This window comes from Kogia breviceps, chromosome 18 (assembly GCF_026419965.1).
Source record: "Kogia breviceps isolate mKogBre1 chromosome 18, mKogBre1 haplotype 1, whole genome shotgun sequence".
Lineage (NCBI taxonomy): Eukaryota > Metazoa > Chordata > Mammalia > Artiodactyla > Physeteridae > Kogia > Kogia breviceps.
Genome location: NC_081327.1, coordinates 30428646 through 30446889, shown reverse-complemented (window position 1 = coordinate 30446889; position 18244 = coordinate 30428646). Strand labels below are relative to the sequence as shown.

At 56.9% G+C, this 18244-nt stretch overlaps 1 protein-coding gene and 1 long non-coding RNA gene across 3 annotated transcripts in view; one reads left to right on the top strand and one right to left on the bottom strand.

Annotated features, from left to right (window-relative positions):
- GNAO1 (G protein subunit alpha o1) overlaps positions 1-15369 on the top strand; it is a 170765-nt gene extending 155396 nt beyond the window's left edge. The window contains exons 7-9 of one of the 2 annotated variants that reach the window (XM_067019709.1): positions 9387-9540; positions 12893-13108; positions 14126-15369. In XM_067019709.1, coding sequence (XP_066875810.1) covers positions 9387-9540; positions 12893-13080 — 342 coding nt within the window. In that variant the 3' untranslated portion in view covers positions 13081-13108; positions 14126-15369. Of the gene's footprint in view, positions 1-1941; positions 6276-9386; positions 9541-12892; positions 13109-14125 lie in introns of those variants that run through there. The other variant, XM_059045710.2, reaches the window with a different exon arrangement.
- LOC131745385 (uncharacterized) lies at positions 12955-16482 on the bottom strand. Its single transcript, XR_010837822.1, has 4 exons — positions 16351-16482; positions 15792-16169; positions 14801-14965; positions 12955-14303 (listed from the first exon to the last, which is right to left on the bottom strand). It is a non-coding gene; the product is annotated as an uncharacterized lncRNA (long non-coding RNA).
- Positions 16483-18244: the final 1762 nt, after the last annotated feature.

Below are 18244 nucleotides of genomic sequence, written 5' to 3'. Positions count from 1 at the left end.
GCTTATCAGGAAAATGGCAATACCAAGATGATGATGGGGTTGAAGATCGGGGCTTTGAGTCAGACAGCCCGAGGTTCGCGCCCCCACTCTGCCACTCACAGCAGGTTACATAACCTCTCGGAGCCTCCGTTTCTATGTCTGTGAATTGGGAACAATCACTGTGCTTATCCACCCTCCCTCCCAGAGTTGCCAGAGGACAAAGGGAGCTAAGAAGCATGGAGGGCTTAGCATGGCAGTTGTTGCATAGTAAGGGCTCACTAAACATTTGCTATTGCTCTTATGACTGTGATACTAAAAAGTATCATGACAGCACCCCCATACAGGTAGTTAATACGATTCAAATGGCCTATTGAACATGAGAGAGCTTCACGAGCAGCAGAGACCAGGGCCTCCCTGCGGAGGGTGCTGAGGATGACGGAGGCCACCTCTGTTAATGTTGCCGTGGGTTTACCTGACTGTGGGTGGGTTGGCAGCCTGGCCAGGGCCCCCATGGAGCAGCAGGGTGCCTGGAATAGCCCACAGGCTCACTGGCTCTTCAGGATGGCCAGGGCCTGGTCAGAGAGGAGAATAGAAGCAAAAGCAGACATCCCCAGCTTGACCAGCCCCCCGGCCTGGAGAGCACAAGGACAGACAGAGTCCCAACAAGGTAGGCCTGCTAGGTAAGCCTCCAGGCTGAACCCCAGTTCCCCGAGAGTGGACATGGGGGCCATCGCTTGGAGCCGGACAAGCAGCACAGCTCACTCTTTGTCTCCCCTTCCTTGAGATCAGGCTGCCTGCCCCTTGGGTCAGGCCCCAGCAGCATGCAGCCAGAGGTGGGCCGGGCTCAGCACCCATCAGTCAGTCTCTCCTTTTAGCCGTATCTGAATTGGGGGTCTGTGGATCCCGCCCTAGGTGACCTGGGCTGTGGCCCATGGTGCATCAGAAAGAAGCAAGGTGAGTCAGTCACCAAGGCCGTTTGGTGCTGACGAGGTCCCAGGGACCCTCTCCCTCACCTCCGGCCCAGATTTAGGTAGACCCTCAAGGCCAGGCCTGGTGGCCTGTGCCCATGTGCCAAGGGGCTGGGTCCGTCCCGCCCCCGCAGGCATGCCACCCCTGGGCTTCCAGCCTGCAAAGCAGCCACCCCAGTGTGGCTCTGTGGCTCTGAAGTCCAGCCCCCCTCCCTCCCTCCCTCAGTGGGTTGTGACAGCCCTGCCTGGGCCTGGGCCTGGGCTGGGGTTCCTGGAGCCTGTGGAGGCTTCAGGGCAAAGCCAGGAGTCATGTTCTGTTCCTCCCTAAACAGCAGCTGCTCTCCTGGAAACCCCTCTCCCTGGGCTCACCAGGGACAGAGTGATATGGCAGCAAGGAAGGCAACAAGTCAGCAAGCCAGACAGTTCTTAATCCCTGGAGGATGAACATGAGAAGAAGGAAGGGGGAAGGAAGGAGGGTGGGGCGATGAGAGGAAGGAGGCCAGGGCGGCTCCCAGGTGCGGCACAGTTTCCACCCACCTTGCCCAGCAACAGCCAAGGGAGGTGGCGTCCCTGCCCACTCCGAGGAGTCACAGCCAGGAGAGGACAGCCTGCAGGGGCTGGCGCAGACTTCTGCACCTGTGTGAGGGCTGGTTCAGATTTCTTCGGGCAGGACCCACAGGAAGAGAGAATGTTTGCATCAGGAGCCCGTACATGCGTCTATGAAAAGAAACAGGAGTTCCATGAAACAGTGTCCACCCTTAGTACAGGTGAGGCCCAGTGAGGTTTGACCTCTCGTTTCTGTCAATGGTTTTAAACTGGATGTGGACCAAGGATGGGTTTCATGACCCACTGTTGATCGAGCTGAGCTGTCGTCAGGTTTCTCCTGTAGGGTTGTCACTGAGAGGCCCTCGGTGTCCGCTCCCCAGCCCGTGGCCTGACTGGCACCCAGGTGGGGGCCTCGCCTCACCAGCTCCTAACCTGGTCTCTCCTGCAGGCCCCAGCACCTTCACGGAAGCCGTGGCTTACATACAGGCACAGTACGAGAGCAAGAACAAGTCGGCCCACAAGGAGATCTACACCCACATCACCTGTGCCACTGACACCAACAACATCCAGTTTGTCTTTGACGCCGTGACGGACGTCATCATCGCCAAAAACCTTCGGGGCTGTGGCCTCTACTGAGCCCTGGCCTCGCCACCCAGCTGCCCACCACCCTGCCCAGCCTGCCACCCCACCCCTGCCCTGGACAAGGGGGCACCGGCAGCTGGCACCGAGCCGGGAAGAGGAGGCGCCCTCCACGGCCTCCCCCACCCCAGACACCAGAACACGTGGTAACGGGGCTGGCGGGGGCGCTGAGTGCCCACACCTGCCGAGACAGCCCGCTGGCCTCTGCGCCATCGCTGGGTAGTCTCCCCGGGGGAGAGGCGTACGGGGGCCACGCCGCCATCTGGGCCAGGATGGGCGTGCTCTACATGCAGTGGTTCACGCTTGAGGTCCCAGGGTCCCCTCCTGTCTCCGAAGCTGTGCAGGTGGTGGGGCGGCGTGCTGGCCGGAGGGGGCGCAGTGGGAGCCGCTGCTCAGCTTCTCTTGGGGTCTCTGGTTGAGGGCAGCTCCGTCACCAAAGGCCAGGGTGGGACCAGGCCACCAACCGCGTGTGGGCCTCGGCGAGTGCCTCCCTCCTCCTCCCCCTGGACCTCAGCCCTGGACGCCAGTCCTTCCTTCTCTGGACCTCCCTCCCTTCACACCTCTGGGGCTCCCCAGTGCCCTCCTGGGGAACCCCCACCCTGACTCCTCACAGGTCTAGAAATGCTTCTGAGACCGACTTCTTGCAAAGGCATGTGGTAGATGGTCGGCGGGGTTGAGTCCCGTGGTGCCTGGATGGAGGTGGGGAAGAGGTGGTGGGGGAGGGGAGGCCAGGGGAAGTGGTTCTTGCGTTGACTGGGATGGGGGCCTCCCACCCGGTCTTTGCAGGCCCCAGGGTGGCTTATCTACTTCTCCTGTCATCTGGGGCTCGGGCGGCCGCTCTGGAGTGTGAGCAGACGTGCTTTTTCTTCCCAAATTCATGGCGAATCCAACGCAAACCAGCTGGGGCAGCAGGGGGCCTGGGGACTGGAGGTTCTGTAGTTGAGGAGGCCCAGGGGAAGTGTGGGCACGGCCCCTGTAGCCAGCATCTCAGTTTCCTTCTGCCTTGGTGAAGAAATCGGAGTTTGCCCACAGCCCTTGGGGTCCCGCCAGCCCCCGGGGGCAGAGGAGGGCAGACGGACGGGCCCATCATACTGTGTGTTCTGTGAGGGGCGCAGCCTGGCTCGCTCACACACACACGCAGCGGGGCTTTGCTGTAGAGATCCCTGAGGAGAAAAGGGTGGGGTGACTCCTCCTGGTGACCCAGGCCCTGGCTGACCTTGGACAACAAACACACCTCTTTCTCTCTCTCCTGGGCGCCTCGCATTGGCGGATGCCACCAGCCAACACCCCAGGCAGACCCTGTGTGCTTGGATGGCAGCTTTGCCTGGGGAGCCAGATGTGCCCACAGGAGGAGAGGGGCCGCCCCTGAGGGGCCTCTGGCTCCCTCCTCAAGCCCTCTGCTCCTCCAGCAGCTGCTCTGGGCTCTGCCCAGTCCTGGGCCAGCCAGGACCCCTGCCCTCCCAGCGCAGCCCCTGACTGCCCTGCAGGCAGGAGCTCTGGGCTTCTCGTTTCCAACGGACCCGGAACTCTGGGTAGTGCATGGGAGACCCAGGGCACCTTTCCTAGTGCCAGACGCCTGCAGGGGTGGGTGCCGCTGGGGTGAGCCCCACCCCACCTGGCTGTCTTGCTGCTGCCCCTGGCCTCATGGGAGATCAGCAGGCAGCCCAGCTCCATTTCGGTTTTGCTTGCCTCGTTGTGTGCTGTGCCTCGTACCAGGTGCTGGGTCGTGGCAGAGGACAGGCCCCTGGAGCCGACAGCCGCAGTGTCCTGCACTGGCAGCCAGGGCCAGTCAGGCCATGTTGCCCGACACTGAAGGAGTAGCAGTTATTTCCTGGCAGCACCACCCTGGGTGTGGGCATCTGTGCCCCTAACGCTGCCCTGTGGCCCCAGACTCAAAAGCAGCTGCTAAGAAGGGCATACTGGCCAAGCCCCACCTCTAAGGCCTTTGTCCTGCAGGTGGGATTCACCTGCTCTCCAGGCCCAGGGCAGCAGCCCACCCCATCTGCCGTGTTAGGAGGCTGGGGAGTGGGGTGCTTGGGGCCTTCCTGCCCCTCCGTGCCCTGGGCTGCCTTTTCTCTCTCAGATGTTCTGCCCTGCTCAGCTGCTTATGCTACTCTTGCCCTCTGACCCCGGCCTGCCTGGGGGGGTCCTTGGCTGTCTAGTCGAAGCCCCCAAGGAGCAGGTATCCAGGGTGAAATTCCTTCCCTGTTCCCTGCGTCTCCCATCCACGTCGTCACAGGTGGCTCCACCATGGGGAGGAACGACTGAGGGGACAGATGAGTTTTGGCTCCGTCGTGGGTGTGGGTGTGGGGGAGATGTTATGAGTGACCGGACGTGGGTGATTCTCTTTTCCACAGTGGCCCCGTGTGTGCCCCAAAGAGGCCATGCTTTGACTCTCTGCATGCCTCTAGTTTAGGGAGACTGATCTCTAGGAGGGGTGCCTTTACCAGACCCGTGAAACTTATGCCTGCCGTCTAGATGCCTTTGGGCAGGTTCTGTGCCCAGTACCAGTTGCCCTCACAAGAGCCAGGTCTTGGCCTTCCCACCAAGAACTGAGAGAGGCCCCCAAGGCTCTCCAGCCTGCCTGGAGGGGGCAGTGCCCGAGGCCCAAGGAAGAGCTCTATGGAGCCTGTGGACTCTGGCCTGAGGAGGGTGCAGGGTCTGCTCCAGCCCTGAGCAGACAGCGCACCAACAGTTCTGACATTCTGGTTCTGTGGCCCCCTTGCCTGGAGCCCTAGATGCCTGGTGCCCTGGCCCTTTCTCTCCTCTCTGGTCCCAGCAGAACCTGAGGACCCATGGCCACATGCTCCTACCATGGGGCGGTGGGCACAGCCCAGGCAGACGGCCAGCACCGGATCTGGTGTCAGGAGGCAGCTCTCCTCCCGGCCTCTCCCCCGAGTCCAGTTCCGCCTCACTGATGGGAGCTGGAGGCACCCCTGCCCTCCACGACTGCCCTCCCTACCCAGAGCCCCCATGACCAGGGTCCTTAAACCCCCAACACGGAACACCCAGGAGTTGGCTCACCTAGCTCACCTCTGCCAGGGTGAGTCCTGCAAGGGGAGAGAATATCCCACTGCCTCCACCTAACCCTGTGACGGTCTCTGCCCCACTGGCTGATTCTGCAGGTTCTCCTCTCTGGCCTGCATCATTCCTGGCTCCTTCCCCTCTTCCCTTGGCACAACCTAGTACACTCTTCAGCCCTCTTGGTGAGTAAATCCACCGCGATCCAGGCCTCAGCCTCTTCCCTCCAGACCAGGTAGTGTCCTGCCCGGCCCCCTTTTTGAGAAGTCTGGTGCACAAGGTCCTCTTCGGGCGGCCTCTGCCCTTCCCCGAGCCTTCCGGAAGCCTTCAGGCACAAACTGGCAGTTCTCAGGTACTGAGGCTTGAGGCTCTGGCTCCGTGGCCATCAGAGATTCAGTCTTGGGTGCCAAAAGCCAGCACCCTCCAGACAACGCCCCCTTGTCAACCGACAAGCCTACAGAGTGGAGGGTCCAGCAGTGCAGAGCAGTGAGACAGGACACAACATCCAGACCAGGATCAGGGCCCGGGTGTGAGCTGCTGCCCCCCACTGCCCGCCCCCAGCGAGGTGAGTCCTCAGCCCTCTTTCCCTGGAGCCAAGTGGGGCCTTCCCTTGGGGGCTCCAGACACGCTGTACCCCCAACCAGATGAAGGCCCCCCATCAAGGGGAGGGCCTGCTCGGGGCAGAGACAGAAGGAAGGCCCGCCCAGGGCACTAGTGTGAACCCACAGCCCATCCCCGGCAGAGCCAGCTGCTCAGAGGCACCACCCCTCCTGTGGCCCATCCTTTCCTCCCCGGCCCGTCCCCGCGGCCTCCCTGAGCAGCCAGGCCCTCCACTTCCTGGTCCCTCTGTCTCAGTCCCTGCGCCCTCTGTGCCCTGTGCCTCTTCCCCTCCCCATCCCCGGCAGAGGTGGGCTTGGGCGCCCCCTCCTTCCTTAGCAAACCCCCCTTAGATGCTGTGGTCCCACTTCCTGACCCCAGCACCACCCACCCCATATTAACTGTAATTTTGTAAGAAGAGTGACTCGTTGGTTTAATAAATCTCTAGTCATTGTAATAATTTATTGGCTGCCGTAATGTATTTATTAGTCACCCACCATTAATAAAAAGTGCCAGCTTTTTCTAGCATGAGTGTGGTGTGTTGCGTCAGTGACCAAGTTGCTTCCACCGGCGCCCCCCGCACGACACGTGTCCTGGGGCCGGACTGCAGGCTGCCTGGCAGAGGGTGGGCACAGCCCGCTGGGGCAGGATCCAGATGACCGGGACTGTTGTGAGGGCAGAGGCTGGTCTGTCCCGTCCCGCGCGCTTGGTGCCGGCCACACTCCTGCTCCGGTGGCGGCAGCGAGGCCGCTGGCCACGCTCTGCTGGAGACTGGGAGGTGACGATGGCAGGGGTGGGTGCTGTCGCCTGGCTGTGGCCCCTGGCTTCCTTCTCTTTTCTCACATGCTGACATCTCCTCTTGTGAATGTGTTCTCGCATCCGTGTTCTCCAGGGAAGTTTGGAAGGACAAGCTGGGCTCTTGGCTCCTTGGTGATGGGTTCCAGTGTGTTTGGAGGGATGGCGGTGAGGCCTGTGGGGTGTGGAGAGGTTCTCGGTGCCGGCGTCTCCCTTCCCTGCAGCGGCTCCCCTCCCCACTGCCCTCCCTGCATCTGCAGGCTCGGCCCCTCCTTCCAGGCTCACTCCGATGCCCTCCCCACGGGACCAGGTTTGACTGGGGAGCGTCGCTGCCTCCCCAGCCTCTCCCCTGCTCTGTGCCGCTCGCTAGTTTGCTCGGAACCGGGACTTTTTCACGTGTGTGCATTTTCTCTCTCCAACTAGACTGTGAGCTCTCGGAGAGCAGGAGACTGTGCCGGTCGTTCCTACAGCCCCGTAGCTGCCCCACGGAGGGCCTTGCACACAGATCCAGCTGGTATTGGTGGGAAGAGTGCCCACTCTGCAGCCCTGGGCCGTGGAGGGGCCGAGCCTTAGCCGAGTGGAACTCTGGAGCCCAGGCACCTGGCCTGGATTTTTCCTTCGGACCTAAGCTTGGCAGCCTCCAGACCTTCAGCTCAGGCCACATGCCAAATGGGCAGAGTCCGCACTCTCAGCTTGGGTCTCCCTGGTGGCCCCTTCTGGTCCTGGGAGTGACCTGGGCATGTGTCCCCACCGTGTCCCCCAACGTCTGGATCAAGTCGAGATAGTTGGGCAGTGAGTTGGGATCTTGCCTCTGGCTGAGGCCTTCCAGATGTTGGTTGAGCAGCGATAGGACGAGGTGGTGTCGTGTGGTGGTGAGGCTTTTCCTATTGAATCCTTGGCTCTCCTCTGCTCCCTGGTGGCTCGGGGACCCTGGGCGTTCCCAGCCCCCACCCCCCTGCGCGTGGGTCCACCTGGCCTCCCAGGAAACCTCCGCCTGCCCTTTTCTGAACAGCTTCCATTGAGACGGCACCGGGCGGAAGTGTCTCATGCCTCCCTGAGCGTGACTGTGCCGTGACTGACCAGCAGAAATTGCGGGGACTGAGAATGAAATTGACTGGTTGAGGCTAGGAGGGTAATAAGATCATAGGAGTTTGCTGAATATGTGCGGCAGAGTGAGAGGACGATGCCATTTACTACAGATCCCAGAGGGGGTCGTAAATCCGTGCGGTTGTCTAGGGGCTCCCGAGGGACAGCTGAGAACCTAGACTGCCCCCTCCACCAACTGGCCTTGACCATAAGAACAAGGGTTTGGCACCAATACCCTTTCCAGGTCACCAGTATGACTACACAGTCATGGAAGAGATGACGGAAGGCGCGGAGCTAGCCATGACTCTGATCATTTATTCTAAAGCCCACAGGCTCCTCACTCTGGCTGGAGAAACCAACCCATTGCAGAAGCTCTGGTCTGGCCCAGAGCTGGGTGCAGGTCTCTGCTCTTCCCCATCCCAGCCATGTCACCTCTCATTGTCCCCCAAGGATCGATGAGGTTAAATGACACAAGGCAGGGGAAGAGCTGGCAGAGTGGGGCTTGGTGATGGGTGGTGGTCACTTCATCTCCCCGCTCCCACTCAGCTGGAGGGAGATGTCGGAAAGCAGTTTACTCAGAGCTACTGCTTGCTCGTCCATCTCAGTGATTAACGCCCAGTGATGCCCACACCACTGCTCTGCTCTCTCCTATGATTTGCTTCAGTCTTCTTACTTCAGAGGGAGCGTGTAGCCTGGAATTACTCCTGAACTTGAGCTGCAGACCCATGGAGCTAGGTTTGGGGCGGACAAGTTTCCAGGGCTAGGACGGGGTTCTTGGGGGAAGTGAACAGCTCTCCCTTCCCCCAGAGAGGTATATCACGAGAGAGCCACCTTCCTGTGCAGAAATGGGTTTGTACACAGAACAAACTGCCAAGAAACAGACTGCCCAAGTTCATGTGCCTGGCATCCCACAGTAGGATAAGTCCGTCCTTGCCCCGGACAGAGGGCTGTCCCCTGGGATCCTGCTCAATATGGAGTGCCCATTGTGTTCACTCATTTGCTAAATGAACTCCTCTGCGCAAAGCAGTTCTCCACGGCTGCGGTGCTTAAAGCTCCTCGCGTGACCAGACGTGGTTGAGTTTGACCCAGCCCGAGGGGGTACGGCCAGAGAGCCCCAGGCACTCCTGCAGGCAGCCTGGGCAGGAGCGTCTCCCCAGGCGGCAGCCCCTGAGGATGCCTGCAGGAGCCTGGCGTGACTTCCCCTCAGACCACAGGAGGAGCCTAGAGGCCCTCACCACTCCCAGAGGACACCCCGACCCACAGGTTAGGCCCAACAGGACAGGTTTGGACAGGAATGGCCAAAGCCCGGCTCTCAGGTTCCCGTCCAGCAACCCCCACCCCCCGCCAGCACGCACGCGCGCACATGCGCACGCACGTACACGCACGTACACGCACGTACACGCACGCACGGAGACTTTCCCGTGGCTGGAGACTGCAGACGGGAGAGCGGTTACCCCGTCCTCAGCCTCACTCAGGGGGCCCAGGTTGGCTCCCAGTCCAGTCTCTGCCACCGGCCCTGAGACAGGGGTGTAGGTTGCTCTGAACACTGGAAATGCGAAGCTCCATGCTGTGCAAGAACGTTCTGTCAGCCTTCGGAGGAGCTGAGGAGCCGTGGGGGCCCAGGAGCCTTGCCTGAGCTGCCGAGTAGCCCAGTTCCTCCCTCTCAAGCCTAACTTCCGTCTTCTCTTTCCCTGTCTCCGTGTCTGTCCCTCTCGCTGTCTGTCTGGCTCTCTCCCTCCCCGCCTGGGGCTGCAGAACCGCATGCACGAGTCTCTCATGCTCTTCGACTCCATCTGTAACAACAAGTTCTTCATCGATACCTCCATCATTCTCTTCCTCAACAAGAAAGATCTCTTTGGTGAGAAGATCAAGAAGTCACCTCTGACCATTTGCTTTCCTGAGTACACAGGTAGGTGTCGCGCGGACCTGCGTCTCCCTTCGGGTACGGGCACCCCTGCAGGCATCTGGCAGAGGGTAGAGGAAGAGGCGAGGAGGTGACCAGGTCTGGCCCCTCCCAGGGCGACGCCCTGGGCGTGGTGGGGGATGGACCCTCGTGACGCGTGTGGGTTGTGAGCAGGCGACTCCGGAGAGACGCGGCAGGATCAGGAGGCAGGACAGGCCCACAGCTTCCCCTTCTCCTTCCGTCCTGGTTTCCTGCCTCCCCGGTCTCCCCCCCTCAACCCCTGCCGGGGCCGCCTCAGCCCCGCCTGCTTTCTCTGCTCCTGCTTCGGTAGCCCTGCCCGTGCCAGCAGAGCAGTTCCCCCAGCCCCACGCCGTGGGGCCTGCTCTCCCCCACCTCCACCCCCATCCCGCCTGCTCTTTCCCGCTCTTCTCCGCCCCTGCGCTTTTCCCCCAGTCAAACCACTCCTACTTCCTGCAGGCCTTCTCCATCTCCACTTGCCTCTCTTCCGCCTTCTCCGAGGCTTTTCCTCTCCTTCTGGCTCCAGGGGAGTGTGTCCCACCCCCTCCCCCCATGGGAAGCTGTCTCTGGCAGCTGATGGAGGCTGGCTGTGTAGGGTGGCCTGGCTCTGGGCTGCTGCTGAAGGCTAGGGCAGCACTGACGGGAGCCCAGCCTTTGTCGCTCTGCGGACTGGGAAGCTTCTAGAGGCCCCTGGGGCGTGGCAGTAGAGAATGTGTCACAGGTGGGCTCAGTCCGGAACCCACTCCCTGACAGCCCCAGCGAAAGATCAGGGCTTAGGCTCAGCTCCCAGGGCGACATGGGTCCCCAAACCCAGTCAGATTCCAGAAGAGATGGATGCTGGCCCCTCCGCCGTCCTCCACTCCTGGGGGTGGCGGGGAGTCTGCCCTCACCCTTGGGTGTGGCGGGCGCATTGGCCTGTTCTGAGCGCAGCCTGTCTCCACTGTGTGAATCTGCCAGCTTCCTGCCCTCCCCAGGGTGCAGAGAGGGAGACGGGGCAGGCTCTCGGGGCTGACAGGCGTCAGGAGCATGGTGCAGGCAGGTCGGCAGGCAGGCAGGCTAAAGCAGCTTCTGGACCCAGACTCTGCAGCTTGGGACAAGTTAATAGCCTGTGCCTTGTTTGTCATCCAGGCACCACAGCAGATAATGATGCCCACTGCTTGTGGGGCTGGGGGTGGGGGAATGAACGGAGAGAACGGTGCCTGGTGCCAAGTCTGCACCATAGCTGCCATCACTGCCCTTGTACCATCCAGAGGATGGAAACCAAGCAAGGGGGATTGGCCGTGGAGGAGGCGCCCTCTGCGGGCGGGGCAGAGCGAGTCCAGGTGGGCACGGGACAGGCCGGGGAGGGCCCTGCTGGTGGGTGGAGCCGGGCGGTAGTCCCCTTGGCAGCCACCTCTCCCAGCCTCAGCAGAGGCCCTTCAGGACCAATTTAGGTCTTTAGATAAAGTTGCGGTGACCGGATGGGGCTCAGAAGTCTGCAAGCTCCAACAGGCCCTCTCAGGCCAGTGCCACCTCAGGGGGCCAGCCTGAGCCTAGGGCTCTTCCTTGTCCCCAGGGACCTGGCCTTACTGGAGCCCGATTTGGGACATGGCCCAAGGAGCGGTCAGTCTTACTGTCGTGTTGTATGGCGCGCTGGATGCACCCAGGGAAAGTTGGTCCGAATTTGGGATTTGAGTTCTTCAGGGCCTCCAGAGGGATCCAGTTTGAGTTCAGAGAACAAACACGCTGGATGGATGACAAATGGTCACCAGTGAGGTGGCCCCCGGGGGTACCTAGGCCTGTGGGGACGAAACAGGCTGGAGGGGCTGGGGCGTGCAGGTGGCTGTCTGGACGTCCACGGGGAGCTCTGCGGGACCGCCAGGCCATGTAAGGGCGCTGACTGAGCAGATGCTGAGAAGGCGGGAACTGGACGTCCCCAGAGTTACTCCTGGGAGCTTTTCACCTCCGTGGGTGCCGTCTTCGCACCCTCTGGGCAAGAAGCTCCGTGATGGAGTCCACTGTGGGGTTGTGTCTAGTCTGCGAGCTGCCACTAACTTGACGGCTTCACTGTGTTGGTGGCCAGCCAACGGTGGCGTGGAAGTGGCTCTGCCCCGTGGGCTGTCAGAGCCGCTCTCCGCCCTGTCCCCAACCCACCCCGTAGCCCTGACCCCTCACACACTTATCTGGCTGCAGAGGCCTTCCAGCACCCAAGCCCCAGCCCCACTGTGGCTCACACCCAGCCGTTGGAGGATGGCGCAGGCGGGGGGCGGGCATGGCCCACACCCTCGGCATAAGACCGTGTCATTTCCATGCTGGCCAGATCCCAGGGGCACTGCAGAAAAATGGGGCAGCCTAACTTGGATGGGCTTTTAGGCAGTTCTCTGTTGGTCCACGTTTTATGATAACTGAAAACTACAGGATAGAGGCACAGGGTTTGGGTTGCAGCTGGTGGGCAAACTGTCCTTACATCATGCACAGATACCCCCACCAGACCCCGGCCAGGATCAAGGGAACACTCAAGGAATTGCAGGGGGCAGCGGGGCTCCAGTTGGCATTACAACACTGCCAGCCCCTTAAACGGCCCACCTGGGGGTTCCCAATGCCTCCTGTCCTGGCCACTCACCCAAGAACAGGGACGGCTTAGAGACAGTCCCAGCCCTTCTCATTAAGAGGAAGCATCCAGGAAGGAGTGTAGGCACGCCCCCCGCACCACACACACACACACACACACACACACACAGCACAACCAGGGCCACCACCCCGCCGGTAACTCATGCATCAGAAGCAACACACACACACACACACGGTAACTCATGCATCAGAAGCAACACACACACACACACACACACACACACACACGGTAACTCATGCATCAGAAGCAACACACACACACACACACACACACACACACACACACACACACACACACACACACACACACACACACACACACACACACACACACACACACACACACACAGCACAACCAGGGCCACCACCCCGCCGGTAACTCATGCATCAGAAGCAGTAGGACCGGTTTAGACCAGGGGTGAGTGTTATGAATGGCGGACTGGCCAGCCTCAGTCAGTGTGCTCATCTGGGAAGCAAAAGGGACAGCCTGTGGCCGCCGTCCGCCCAGGGCTCCCGGGGGGACCCTGTGTGAACACAGAAGGAAAGACCTGGGAAAGTCAGAAGCCAGGCCAGTGCTCAGCCGCATGTGGTTTTCAGTGTAAGATGCGACTCCACCTTGGAGAAGGGCCCCAGGCAGCCTCCTGGAGAAGGTCATGGCCCACATCTTCAGCCCACCCACCCCCTCTCACCAGGGCCTCCCCCCCCCCCGTTCTGCTCTGTTTCGTTGCAGGCCCCAACACCTATGAAGATGCCGCCGCCTACATCCAAGCACAATTTGAAAGCAAAAACCGCTCACCCAACAAAGAAATTTATTGTCACATGACTTGTGCCACAGACACGAATAATATCCAGGTGGTATTCGACGCCGTCACTGACATCATCATTGCCAACAACCTCCGGGGCTGCGGCTTGTACTGACCTCTTGTCCTGTATAGCAACCTATTTGGTAATGATTCCAGCATTCACAGAAAAGCTTGCACACATACACGCACACACCCCACTAACAAACAAATGCAAGTTGGTAAATTAACTTAAAAAAGGCATAACAAACCTTATATATAGACAAATATATATTAAGTTCTTTTTAGTTTGTACTAGAAGGAGCTTCAGACAGAACTGACGGACATTCCACTGATCAAGGTTTTCCTGGGACAGCACCTGAGCATGCACTTAACTTAACGTGCATGCGCGCGCATCACGATGACAGTCCTGATTTGGGAGTCCATCCTTTTAAGAACAGCCACGTGATTTTACACTCTGAGACCCATTTCTGTGAGCAGGGAGAGGACAAGGGAAGGCCTGGCCTTAGTCCAGCCTTTTCCTCTGCATCCACCCGCTGAGGCTATGTGCTGTCAGTTCTGTCCTGCTCTTGTGCGAATTCCAAAACCCTTTAAAAAATGGCCAACATTCCAAATGTCTCCCTGCCCTATACTCCCAACAGAAAAATTAAGGATGCTTCTCTTTTGGGTGGTAGAGATAGTTAATTTCAAGAATTTAGAAGAATCATTGACCCAACCAATCCACTGTCTGTCTCCTGAGTTTTCTTTATTCATGTTAACAAGAGTCAGAGCAAAGGGAGACTCTGGCTGCTTTCTGCAAGCAGCTGAGGGGAGGGACCATGCAAAGCACAAGGTCACCTGCAGAGCTGAAGCTGCTCCTCCCCTCCAAAAGGGCTCCCCCTCCAAGAGGGCGGGAGAAAGAAGGGGAGTGATGTGGAGAAATGGGCAGGAGTGGCTGAGGGGAGGGCAGATCTGCAGACCTGGCTGGGTCAGGGTCCCGAGGGGTGAGGCCTCCCAGGAGGCCCGGGCTAGGCTTCCCCTGGATTCCTGATCCCCCTGCGATGCTGCCCCATCTTGCCCCACCTCAACATTATTAAACATGTTGGAGGGTTTGTTGGTTGGTTGGCTGGTGTTTTAAATCAAGGAAAATGGTCAGACTGGACCCCTTATCTCTTTCTCTACAGACTGCTTCACGGACTCTTTGCTGTTGACGTTGATCTCCTGGTAGCATGACCTTTTGGCCTTTGTAAGACACACAGCCTTTCTGTATCAAGCCCCTGTCTAACCTACAACCCAGAGTGACTGACGGCTGTGTATTTCTGTAGAATGCTGTAGAATCCGGTTTTAGTTGAGTCTTTACATCTAGAATTTGAAAGGAAAAGAAGAACATTTCCCATGTGCTTTGTAGCTTAAAAAAAAAAAAAAAGAAAAAAAAAAGGATAAAGGAAAACTCAGCATCTCATCCATCTTTTTTTCTTTTTGAAATAAACATCCACAGCTGCACCCGTGCCCACGCCATCCCACCTGCAGAGGTGCCGCCTGTCCGCACCCGGGGCGCTGGTTCCCGGGAGTGTGCTCAGGCCACGCTTTCCAGACGCAGCCTCACCGTCCACAGCCCTCCCCCCACCCAGGCCCAAGCCACTCCAACCACACGCTCACTCCAGGTTTGCATAGAAAAAGCACAGCTCTCATGGGCCAGTAGCTGCCCCAAAAGAATATGGAACATATATATATATAAATAGAGCCCTATAGGAAACAATTTCCCCCCAGCTCCCTTTCTACAGAGTACCTTTATCATTTTTTTTTAGTTTTAGATTTTGTTTTTATTTTTGTCCTGATGAGCACTATGTATGACATACCAGATCAGCTTTCATAGTCTCTGGGAACCGGGTTGTGGTTTTTCCCGCTGACATTTTGCTTCTCCGTCTCTCAGATGGATGCTCCCTTTGTGTGTGCGCGCCCCTCCACCTTTTCCTTTGTTTCAGTGACCTGTGTTCGCTCTCTCTCATGTGGGGATGTTTGTGCTGCAGATAAAAACAAAAATTTTTAAATACCACAAGATGGAAAAAAAACAAAAAAAAATTTTAAAAAAAAGATGGAATGTAATGTTTACAAGAAAGCCACAGTTCTCATGATCAGTCCAATGTCATTTCTACTTTGACTAGTATCCAAACTCCTTCATGGTTTCACTTTTAAGACTTAATATTTGCTGAAGACCAGTCACAGCCATTTCAGATAAAGAGGCAAAAAGACAAAACACAAAAAATTTAAAATGCAGAAAAAAACGGGGAAAAAAAAAAAGCCCACGGGTCTTTCTAAGCCTTTCTATTCCCAATCGGTGAGGTTTCTGTGATATCTTACACACTGCCAGTCTACTTCTCTAATGGAAAATTCATGTGTAGCTCAATAAAGAGAATGTTTGTCTGTATTCCTGAGTCTCACCCTCGGGCTTCATTCTGACAGGAAAGGGAAGGAGGGATTTGACTGGGCCACAGATGCTGGGAGGCTGGTGGGTAGGGCTGTAGGTGCCAGATAAGGATCCCGCCCCCCCCATCAAGGGGAGCCAGCTGAGCGCAGCCACCTGGGGGCAGGGCGGGCAGAGGAATGGGTCACTCGGGCCTGCAGGTGCCCTCTCCCTCCTGGCTCCAGCATCTCCTCATGCTCAGCTGGTTTGGTTTTCGAGGGTAGGATGGAATGGAGCATTGGAAAGCGGGGGAGGGCAGGTAATCCCAAATCTCCTGCTAATACGGGATCTTGTACCCAGTTGCTCCACCACAGCAGAATGGGTGGTCCCAAGAATGAGGCCAAATTGCCCCAGCCCTCTGTACCGAAGGGGTCACATGCACTCACTTGGACATCTTTAAAAGCCTCTCCTGTTGCACCTGGATGCCAGAAGTCCCCGGCAGGCCGAACACACACAGAGCAGCTAAGCACAGCCTGGTGTACAGAATCTGGTTCTCAATTCCTCCAAGTGGCAGGTCTCACTACCTGTCCACTGGGTTGCCACGTTTCTACTGCAGTTATTTGCAGATCAGTTGAGACTGAGACCTGGATGTAACACAGCTCATCAAAATCCTTGCATCACATCCATGGATCACTTACTAGCCAAGCAGTCAAGTGCTCCACCTAGGAGATGGCAGGGTCTGGGCAAGGGCAGTTAATTGGAATCCTCCGCACACCAACAGCCCAGGAAGGCCTCTCCTTGGCAGTTCCAGTGGCCTTTTGAATCTAGTGAGGATGGAAAGTGGGGGTTGATACTGCTGCAGAGACTGTGGCGTAACAAGAGGCTAGTCCCCTCCTGTTACAAAGAACGGACCCAGGAGCTCCTCAGCCAGGACAAGCCTGCTGGTGAGCCAGCCAGGCCCACCCCTCCCCCAGTGCTGCTCCCACCAGCTCCCCTCGCCCCAACTTATCTGCAGAGGGAGGCTCACAGCCATCTCTGTTGATGGGAAGGCCTGCGCTCCTGGCCACAGCTTGACTTCCGGACACTGGTCTGGGGGGATGCAGACGAAAGGCTGCAGGATGCCGTTACTTCTACATACGGCGTACCTGAACTTCTCTAAAAAAAAAATGAGCCATAGGATAACAGTTCTTGCATATGAATTTTGTAGATAAAAACAACGGAAGTTTCTTTGCCTTATCTTCCTTAAAATGGGATACAGAAGTATTTTCTTGGGAAAGGGTGCAGGAAAAGACCAATTCAATTAGATGAGACACGTGGGGGCAGAGCCTACGCATCATAGTCTCTAGACACTCCACAAGCGACTCTAAGGTGCAGTCAGGGGTGCCGAGAGGTGGAGGCGTTCAGATGATGGAGGGCCTTCAGGGCAGGCAGGCGTTGTTCCCTGACCAGCTCGGCAGCAGGGCCATGGCTCCTCCTGCATGCAAGGCCCTGCTCCACAGAGCTCTCCGCTTCCTCCCCGTAGTGGGGAAAGTCACGCCCACAGAGGACCACGTCTGCTGGCTAAAGATAAAAAAGCATACTGTCTGCACAGCTCAAGTGGGAAACCGGGTCCAAGTGGCCACCTGGACACCCAGGATTTATATCAACACAAGAAAAACATCCACAAGGACCATCGATCTCTCCAGTACATAAAAACCTCAAAATTAGGGGGAGAAAAAAAAACAAAGCGAGAACCCAAGATGTCAGCAGAGCCAAAAGAAAATGGAGGGAGTAAGGGAGAGCACTTCCAAAAGAGCCCAGAGAGGGCAAGGGCACCTCCAACACCATTCACAGAGCACCCAAACACTCAGTTTACAAATGTGAACCAGCAGTCTGGCCTCCGCTTTGGGCTACGTGGCAGAGTGTGAGGACAGGCCCCTTCCTGGAGACAGCCAGCACAGTGAAGGGGTCATGGGATGGGGACCACCTGATGGAACGGAACACTGGTCTAGCCTCCTGCCCTTGCCCTTGGCATCTGTCCCAGATGCCCTCAAGACGTGACAAAAGCCAAGAGACAATACAATTAGTGCCCAGAACCCTTTACTATCCAGGTGTAAAATCTAAGGGTGAATTTAGGACTTCTCTTTTCGGGGTCATTTTAAAGGCATGGCTCCACTTTGATCACTGTCATATTGCTGTATTCCAATGTCTCAGGACCCTCTAAAATTGACTCCAAAACATTTTCTCTTTTCACACATCTGAAACATAAGAACGCATGGAATTGGTATCATCTTTAAATGTGCACAACATGCACACATATATAATTATAAGGATGAAAAAAACCTCCAACCAAAACGGAACACACAAAATCAAAACACGTTCTAATTTCCGCACCTCTGAAAAAAACTGCCTTAGCTCCCAGCCACACACAACACACTCGGAGAGTTTGCTTTTTATTATCATTATTATTGTTTTACAATAAAAACAAATAGCTATGCTCTCAGCAAAACCAATTTAAAAAGAAAAAAAAAATCACAGAAATTTACTAACAGCATTTCAAGATAAGGCTTTTGAAAGATGTATTGAAATAAATTATCTCAGCCTAAACATCACTCTATTTTCAGTTACTTCTCAACATTCTAAAAACTTTGTTATGTAAAATACGTTTAACTTTGCCAATAATTTTAGATAATACTGGATTCTTCCCAGAAGGACTACCATAAAACTATGCTTTCAAACATTAAAAAAAAACTTAATCCAGTAGGATATAAAACTGAACTAGGTAACCTATGATTGTGTGTTTCAAATCCTTCAAGTTAAATGTGTCAAGGATTTGAAAAAGTTCAGACCTGGGTCTGCTCCAAGGCAGGTGGACTCAACATCTTACCTTTCTACGTTTAATTAAACCAACAGGAACACA